This window comes from Phaeoacremonium minimum, assembly GCF_000392275.1.
Source record: "Phaeoacremonium minimum UCRPA7 unplaced genomic scaffold PA7_03_scaffold_480, whole genome shotgun sequence".
Classification (NCBI taxonomy): domain Eukaryota; kingdom Fungi; phylum Ascomycota; class Sordariomycetes; order Togniniales; family Togniniaceae; genus Phaeoacremonium; species Phaeoacremonium minimum.
The window spans coordinates 105,266-114,828 of NW_006921382.1; the positions used below are offsets into that span (position 1 = coordinate 105,266).

A 9,563-nucleotide genomic window follows, 5' to 3' on the forward strand; every position below is an offset into this window, starting at 1 on the left:
GAGGGGTCATACTAGGAGGAGTGAGCTAACCTAATAACACATCTAAGGAGCTTAATTTAGGTCTCAGGAAGGACATACTTCGCGGTGTCAACGCAATTTCAAGAATGCCTTCTCTTGGGTTGACCTTAAGCGCGATGTAACCAAGGATATTGTCGAGTTTCGGCCGGCTAGAAAAGGAGGCATACGTATCGAGAAAGCTTAACATCATACATGCTTATAGGGCCGGTGGGCTCGGATACATCCATTGCTTTGGAATGGCTAAGAAAGTTCGTCATCTAGTCGTTGCAACCAATTTGAGACCTATATTATAGCTATACTACGAACATTAAAGCCATTGGCAACACAAGATAGGCTATCGTAATGTTGACTGAAAGGTAAATCGCTGTGCCGCAAAATAGTATAGTTTCGAAGCTTCCTATCACGTCGTGCATTTCTTTTGACTCGCAATAAGCGTCAACACTTTCGCAAGGAAAATATGTTGATCTCAATACTTCGAAAGGGTCCAATATGATATTTAAGAGTTCCTTCCACTCATTTTTTTAGAAAAAGAACTCTTTGTCCTTGAATTGGGAGGCAAAAAGACTTTCCTTTTAAAGGTACATTGGATGACAGCCGTTAACTCTCCTCCTCTATTTGTCTGGTTCAGCACCCCAGTCACACATGTTTCTTTTGCGGAAACCTTTGACGTTCAAAGACCGACTAAGCTCTCTGCGGTGTCAGCTTTTGATTAACCATTTATGAGAACGCCAGGCTTTTATATAGAATCGGGTAAAGATTACTAATAACGAGAGCTTAAGGTTACTATCCTAGTCTATTAACGTATTATTCCAAATGCTTTCAATTAGAACTCGCTCCTGCCAGTTGGCGCGACCTTGACGCAAGACAGTGTACTTAATTCTCTTTATCTCGCCTTTAATTAGTAAGAACGCGTTGTCATCGAACGCTACAATGGTACCCTCGTCGGCAGGTGGCAAGCTGAGCCAAGTCCACATGCTCGTTCCTGTTGATGCAGTAACCACAAACTCATCTGCAACCTCATCATACGAAACAGAAATACCAGGATCGACAAGTTCAGCCTTGGAGAGCGGTACTGGAGTAAAAAAGCTAGAGTGGGTGTATGTCTTTGTGGCTTGCGCAGCCGCATTTATCGGTCTGCCGGTCGCGGTGAGAGTGGCCACGAAGAGCGCCTTGGCAGGATCGACACTTTGAGATGACACTAGATCTGTAATATCAACAGTACTCAAAATGGTGGTATTCAGTGGGCCGATTGTGAAGTTGACCGTGGTCCTGGCTGGCTCGTCCATCCGGTTACCATACCAGTCAACCCATTCCAAGACTGCGTGCCCACTGACAGGAGACCAAAGGTCGCTGACAGCATAAACCTGAAGGAGGCCGGATGAGACATTATATATCGGTGCAATGATTACCGATTCGTAGATATCCTTGGCTACGTTGTGCAGTGCTTTCCATCGGCCATCGTACTCAATACCTGCCCATGTAGGTGCCTGCCAAATGTCCTCAAGTTGCCAATATAGAGACCCTAGTTGACGTTCAGGCTTGCCTGATCCGACACGGTAATATTGAATTTGATTTTTGTAGAAGTCGGCCTGGAAGATCTGGCTAACATGGCACCATGCCGAAAAGTTGGCAATGGAGTCTGTCTTACCGACAGCTGGATAGTACATGGCTGCAGCACCAGTTATCTCCGCCATTCCTTTGCTACTATTGTCATAGTTGCTCGTATTGAGACCACCGACCGGCCAGTGGTGATTACGCAGCATGACAGTCCGCGACTCAAGGTATAGTTCTGTCTCAGGCACAACCTCTCGCCAAGACTCTAGACTTGGCAGTGAATGATAACCGAATTCATTGGCAAATCTGCCAATGGGATATGTTGATATATTGAAAGCTTGATCAAATTCATACGACCAATAATCTGTATCGCCATAGATGGAACCTATTGTCAAATTGTTATACCGTTGTATCATCGGAGTTTCCGAGTCTGAGTGATTGAGGCTTAGGTAGCCATTAGTTGTGCTGCTCGCAATATAGGCTATACTTCTGCTATTACTGTACACTGCGGGTAATAGCGTGTGAAGGAAAATCTTCTCGTACTCAGCCACGTAGCGATCCATCTCGTCAGGTGCCGTAATCTCGACAACAAGAAGCGAAAACTTCTCGATCTCATTGCCACCTGCCCATAGTGCAAGAGAAGGGTGGTGATTTATACGGCGGACCTGATAAACGGCCTCTTGCCACACGTTCTCGAGAAAGTCCGGCGCGACAGGATAAAGAGCATCGCCAAATTGAAACTCAGACCAAAGTAAGAGACCCATCTCATCGGCAAGTTCATATAAGAAGTCAGGCGCGTATACGCCACTAGCCCACACGCGTAGCATATTCTGGTTGCCACGAATAGCAGCGTCAAAAAGCTGCTTGACACGGCTCCTAGTGACACGGGGCCAGAAGGCGTCAGGTGGGATTAGGTTACTGCCCTTGGCATAGAACTCGTGGCCATTGATTTCAAAATGCCCTAGGATGGTTTAGCCGAGAGTGCCTTTATTGTAATAGCTCACAGTGAGTAGATAGAAAGAAAAGCGTACAATTATTGCCTGGCGCAATGCCTCGTTTCACGTCTTCATCAGAGATTGCTTCCATATTCAGGACAATTGTTCGAAACCCAGCTCTCTTAGTAATAGTTGCTAGCTTCTGCATTGTTGGAGACACCAGCTCAACGGTAATGTTATATAAAGTCTGCTGGCCCATTCCAACAGGCCACCAGAGCTCATAATCTGCAGATTTTAGAACTGCCAAACCGGTAACGGCATCGCCACTATTCGTGAGGCTAATAAGGCTTCCGCTACTGATAACCTGGCACCCCCTAGAAATTTGGTAGGTCATGGTGGTGCCATCGGGAATTGTGTTGAGAGAGTAGATGCTAGCATTGAGAATCCAATCTGCGCTTTGATCCGGAGGGAGGTTATTCAGCTGGCCTTCACGGTAAATGTCAAACGCGGAGTTTCTAAGTGCAACTTCGGAGGCGTGTGTATTGTTTAGTTGTAAGATCCAGGCGTTCTGCCAAATGCCTGTGGGTGCGAAGCCTGGTCCCCAATCCCAGCCAAAATCAGACTGTTCCTTGCGAATATACATACGATGAGTGAACTCATGGCGACCCTCAACGTACCACGGCCAAGTCTCTTGGTCGGGCAGAGAGCTCAGATATTCGGCCATAGCCACGGCACTAGTGAAGTCCACGCGTAACTCAGGGGTTGTTGTGGAGTTACATTTTGTGATAATTTCTGAGATATCGAAATGATATTGACGGAACTGGTTTTCGGTACTGGAAACATACTCATCGCAAAAAAAGACGTCGGCAAAAGTATCGAGGCCATCAAAGAGAAGCCACGTCGAGGTATTCACTGTACCACCCCAAGACCCCAATGCCTGCCTTTGATTCCCCAGTTGCTGTTACCAAATGCGGAAATAATGATCATGAAAAAGAAATTGAACTCACAAGTCGGAAACCTTAGTTGTATACGTCCAATTAGCCCAAGCCACCCATCGCAGGTTAAAATCATTGAGCCCATAATATCTAAATGATAAAATCCAAAAATTTAGCGGCCACAATTGCGAGTACCTAAATTTCAATGACTGTTAAAAATGGATTACATACGGATCGCCAATGACCTGCGAGGCGTCAAGGTCCAAGTGCACATAAGAAGGAATTTTGCCAGGCACTGAGATATTCATCAAAGGGTTCTCGAGCAGCCATTTCTGCTCTGAAAGATCAAGAACAGTGATCGCGATTGCAAGCTTCGGAGCGTGAGCAACCACCAAGGTTGTCACGGCGGTGCGGAAATACAGTTTCATAGTATGCGTTGACACCAAGAAAGACCTAATTAGACTCAGAAAGGTAACATTCCATTGCGCCGCATACAACCAGTGTGTAACAAAGTCAATTTCCCAGTGATGATATAAGACTTGGACTGCAGTTGTTAATAGACCCCAGAATCACTCTACTCCAGTTATTACCCCACAGAATCCTAGCAAGAATGTGTATTCAATCATGACTACCGATTCTAGACCAAGATAGCGTAGGTGATATCATGAGACAGTTGGAAGGGTGCTTGATGGAGCATAACCCGATTTGGAAATACCCCAAAGAGGTTGAGCCAAGTCGGACCTGCGCTAACGGTGGGCTACCGATTTCAAACTATCCATTACCAAAATGAGATGAATCTTCATGCAGATGACCTGAGTTAACCCCGCTTAAGAATAATAAACCTCGGCATACAAGTGGATTGACTGTGTCTTTTAATACTGATGCGGCCTTCCAACAGCTCCGGCTCATTCGGTGCGAGATTGACTCCGTTACGAGGTGCTTGGGCTTGTTAGCGTCGTGGGCCGGGCTCCTTCTAGTACCAAACTAGGGGATTGGTTTTCGACAAGGCAGTCGTCACGAAACTCTTGCTTTGAGGTTTCAAATTCCAGCCCCAATTATGTCCACAAATGCGTAATTAAAGAACAAAGCAAGGGGAAGTAGCTGAATTAGCTATGCCTGCCACAGCGCAATGAAATCTCGCTACTGCGATCCTGAGTCTCGTTCTTCACGGTACAAAGAGACGACACAGCCAACACTGCCATTCATTTTTGCCCTCAACAATCTCTATGCAGTGACTGATAGATCTTTAAAACATTTCCCACAGTATTTCAACAGGATTCGATAGTTCAGCCAAACAGAATAATCCAACATGGCTCCTCTTGTTCGCCTAGCCCTCGTGTTAGGTGTAATCGTCAATTCCGTCCAAACGACTTCGATCAACTCTAGGATCGATTCTCCCAAGAGCCTGCGTCAAAAGTGTAGTGCCGCATGTCCTATATCAAGTCACCATGAGGCGAACCCAAGTCCACCCAAAGAGGATGCGTGGTATATCACCACGCCGGAGAATCTCGCAGACACCACCCCAGGTACCATTTTACGCGTCCGTCAGGCGCCGGGCAACCTGACAGGCGTAGTGACCGGCAGCGCTGCAGCTTACAACATCATGTACCGTACCACCGATAGCCAGTACAAGCCGACCTATGCCATCACAACGCTATTCATTCCGAGTTACAACAATGGCACTAATACCTCCTCAAACCCAACTCTCCTATCATACCAGTATCCCTACGATGCGGTTGACCTAAATTTGAGCCCTTCGTACGCCATGTACGCTGGTATGCCAGTGGAAGACATCTCTTGGGGACTCAGCCGTGGTTGGTATGTTATAACGGGGGACTATGAAGGTCCGTTAGCCTCATTTAGCGCCGGAGTCATGTCAGGCCATGCTGTGCTTGACGGTATTCGTGCTGTGCTTTCGGATGCCTGCGCCGCCGAGTTCTTCGGTCTTTCCTCTCCTACCGTGAGGAAGCGCAGCGCCAACAGCCCGCCTTGGCGATACGCCCTCTGGGGTTATTCGGGTGGCGCTGTAGCTAGCGAATTTGCGGCTGAACTACAAGTCCAGTATGCACCCGAACTTCAATTTGCGGGCGTCGCCATTGGTGGCTTGACACCTAATATTTCAACTATTCGAGACCTGGTCGAGGGTACTCTCTATGCTAGCCTCACACCAAGCTGGCTAATTGGTGTAACTTCCCAATATCCTGACGCAAGAGATTATCTTATCAGCGTGCTCAACAAAGCAGGTCCTTATAATGTGACAACCTTCATGGGACTTGCACAGTCAACATCGACACTCGTCACCTTTGCATTTGAGCGAATTAGCGATTACTTTGTCAATGGTTTCGCTGATCTGGAGACTCCCATCATCAACAAAATCATCACCAGTGATAATACAATGGGCTACCATGGTGTACCGCAAATGCCCGTATTTGCTTACAAGGCTGTCCACGACGAACTAAGTGCTGTTGCTGATACAGACAAGCTAATCGACCGGTATTGCGAGCTACCAGCAGTTGACATATTTTATCAACGCAATGAAGTCGGCGGCCATGGCGACGAGTCAACAGCAGGTAACCCTCGCGCGAGAGCGTGGCTCATTGAGGTGCTGCAGGGCACATATACGGAGACCGGTTGCCGCATTGAGACCATTGTGGATGTCGCTGCGTAGTAAATTGGATGCCTCTCTTTTTGCACGGGCTAAGAAATATCACAGAAGTGGAGATATGTTGTTGTCCTTTGTGCCCCAAAGCATTGTTAACATCAGTGGACATTCATTCTGTATATAAGACTCGTATTTTTGTCACTTACGGTCGGCACAGTATCAATATATTTACTTCACTTAGAATGACGGGGTATTTGTCAGCCATGGCCTACTACTCGTTGAGGGAAGCCTTGCCCTTTTATATTTTGATTTTGGCAGTCGCCTTATTCTTAGACGCCTAGGCCCGGCACGCTGAAAGATTTTATTTAGGGACCGAATCAGGCTTTTGGCCCCAAACAACTTTCTGCCTGAAGTAACCATGATGGTTCCCTGAACGTAGCTCCCGTCTAAATTGTGCGATATAGACTTGGATCTCGTCCCTTGACCAGCCCAAAGTATGAGCCATGAACAAGACAAACCCTTCGCTATCTGTCTCGAGCCCAAATTTAGTATACGGACCCATTTGTTTCTCGATTGGGTCTGTCGACCAGTCACCGATAGGATTCTAGCTCCTTTGTCAGTTACAGTTCGAAATTGAGATACCACTATACTTCACCTTGAAGTCAAATTCCTGGAGGTTGATAAAACCAGCTTGTTCTAAAGCCTTCCTCTGCGTACCGTCCTCGACCACCGTAAAGCTTGATCCTATCCTTTTGCTGCCTTCGATGAAGAACTTTCCCCACTGCCCCATAGCTGAATTCCCATCGACTGTACTGTCGTCACTCTTGATGATGGAGGAGGCCTCATGGCTTTCCACCCATCCACCGGGTTTGCAAACCCTGAAAGCCTCAGAGAAGAGGACATTCCCATTTTTGATGCTGCCGACCAGCCATCTCAAGTGGATGTAATCGGCGAAGTCAGATTTGAAGGTCCACTCTCGAGTGCAGTCTTCGATTTCACTGGAATCCATTCTTAGACTGCTCAAAAACCGCCGAAGCGTTGTCTATGTTCAGAGAAAACTCACAATCTCAGATTCGGCGGCACCCAGGAAGGCTGGATAGGAGAAATGTCTGTTCCGATGATCTGTACGTCAGGAAAGTCATCGGCAAAGTCACTAATCACCACAATTATTAGAAAGAAGTGTTGGTTTTTGGGGGCTTTGCTCAGCGTACATTGCCCAGATACCTGTCAGCCGGAAACATTAGCCCTGTGCCTAGGACAGCATTTTTTGTATAGGACTGAAGAAACCCTACCAGTTCCACACCCAATATCGATGACTTGCTATCTTAGGCGTCAGCACCGACCCAGGCGGGGTAAAATTTCGGGAAGCTAGCTTACATGAATCCTAGTTTTCTCCAACGGCGCCAGATGGAGTTTGTTTCCAAGCCCAAGGGTAAGAATGTGGTGGCTGCAGTTGAGATCAGATTCTTACGCTCTCTGACATTGGGATGTTGGCCAATTTACGTGACGTCCATCAACTCAAGCTGTGTTTCGTCGTTAGATCCCCTTGAAAATAACATGAGCGATGTCCAGCTGAAACATAAGTAAGATACGGGGTTTCTACCAATACTGCGCATCGCCCTGCTCACTGTTGTAGGTTCTGCCGTGTATTGTCCTATACTCACGTATGCCGGAGGTGACCGACATCGTTGAGGACGCATTGTCGGAGAGTGTCGAATCAGCATCTGGATTGCCCCGGTCCTCTGCCTTAACTTGAGATTAGAAACCATGATGTCGCTTCATTGTAACAAGCTTTCTAATTCTCGTGAGCACTTTCAACTTCACGAACCTGTGCGACTTCAGCCCAGTGGTGGGGTGGAAGGATAGTAGAGGTAGCAGGTGGAAATGGCTCAGTTCCGGCAGCCGAGGAGCCTGGGTGGGCTTGATCTCCCTCGGCCATCGTGGACTACAAAGTTAGAGCTCCTTGCGAACACCGGAAGGCTCCATTGATCTTACATGAAGGACTCTTTCAACCAAACTAGACAGGTTGAAGCGTAGTAAGTATTGGTGGAGTCTAAATGAAAAGAAGAGCTATGATCATGGTCTGATAAGTGTGGGGTTCAGGTAGGCATCCTTGTGGGCTAGAGCGGCCTGTCAAAGCGAAATCGACCTCTTCAGGACATGTCCACTGTTCACTAATCCAGAACAGGAAGGTATCATTCTGAGTGAGAGCTGTCCTATGCAGTGTGAATAACAGCTTGGAAAGGCTCGAGTCTCTTTTCATTTGACGGCTTTTATCAGCCGGTTTTGGCTTGATATTAATGACTTCTACCATTCTGAACTGCTTAAAATTTAGGACTTGAAACGGCTGTTTAGAATAGCCTGGATCGCGTCATGAGTGGTAATAAAACGAATTTGAATGTAGGCCACTTTGGATGATAGACAAGCGGCACTGGGGCTAATAGTCGCGCCTTCCTTACCTGCAGTAAATATCTACAACAATAACATAGTAACTCAAGTAAATAACATGCCTTGGGTAGTTCTCCACAAGAGCAATGACGTATGGGAATATCGTGTTCTAGAGTTCATATCCTCTCTTGAGAAGGAGCGAAACCAAAGGTGATTGAATGTCTTCGCAAAATAACCCTAGCTTCCAATCGAACATGCCCACTGCACATCCACTGCACAGATCAGACCTACAGCAGAACTAGCACACTTACGCACTTGAAATCCTTTACGGCCAGATTCTTTTATATATTGTGCTGATATCTGCTATTATGAATGTCTTGTTTTTTTCCTTCTAAAGCTACATTGCCTATGCTTACTTGGGTTGACGTTATCATGCAGAGAGCTTAGGGCTTTCCGAGCTTTGCTGTTCAACATTGCATGTGTAGTCCCGCCATTTTCTCTTCGGCAACCCTATCTGATACATTTCCTGAATCTCAGCTACTGTTCGCGCTCGTGTCTCTGGGATATAAAAGTACGCCCATATCAACGTGACGAAGATACATCCGGCAAAGATGAAAGCTGTCTTTGCGCCAAGATTTGCCGCGTCGGCGTTCATGAGCTGAGGTACCGCGAAGGTGGTGATAACAGCTGTCACATAAGACCAGAAAACGGACCATGACATTGTAGGTCCGCGCAGAGAAGGTCCAGCAATTTCTGTAGGAAGGACTAGGGAACTGTTGAATGTGTATATTAGCCTCTAGGACTTGGAAGTAGTCAACGAATCGAGTGGTGCTATGACTTACAGTGACTGAAAAGAGACGGCGTTAAAGAAGGCAAATACTATAAACACCGAGGCCAAAGCTAGTCGCTGACGTTCAGTGGTGAGGCCTGCAGCAGCCAAAGAGCCAGCAGCCAAGTTTAAAAACAGAAGAATTGTAAACCCTACAAGTGCCACAGGTCTTCGACCTACTCTGTCTACAAGTGGTGGGCCAACAATTGTTCCGAGAAACTGGAGACACGTTATGATGATAGTAATCTGAAAAGGGTTGCCTACTCCACTCTGTACTAAAATGACTGTAGAGTACGTTCCGA

The 9,563-nt window shown here is 46.8% G+C and overlaps 2 protein-coding genes across 2 annotated transcripts; one reads left to right on the forward strand and one right to left on the reverse strand.

Moving 5' to 3' along the window:
* Window positions 1-806: 806 nt before the first annotated feature.
* Window positions 807-2,715, reverse strand: UCRPA7_6624 (putative beta-mannosidase protein; the record flags this gene model as incomplete). Its single annotated transcript, XM_007919161.1, has 3 exons — window positions 807-1,957; window positions 2,072-2,533; window positions 2,604-2,715. The coding sequence occupies 3 exons, from the start codon at window positions 2,713-2,715 to the stop codon at window positions 807-809; spliced, it is 1,725 nt and encodes a 574-aa protein (XP_007917352.1).
* Window positions 2,716-5,045: 2,330 nt separating this feature from the next.
* Window positions 5,046-6,110, forward strand: UCRPA7_6625 (putative lipase 1 precursor protein; the record flags this gene model as incomplete). Its single annotated transcript, XM_007919162.1, has 1 exon — window positions 5,046-6,110. The coding sequence occupies one exon, from the start codon at window positions 5,046-5,048 to the stop codon at window positions 6,108-6,110; it is 1,065 nt and encodes a 354-aa protein (XP_007917353.1).
* Between the last annotated feature and the right edge of the window lie 3,453 nt (window positions 6,111-9,563).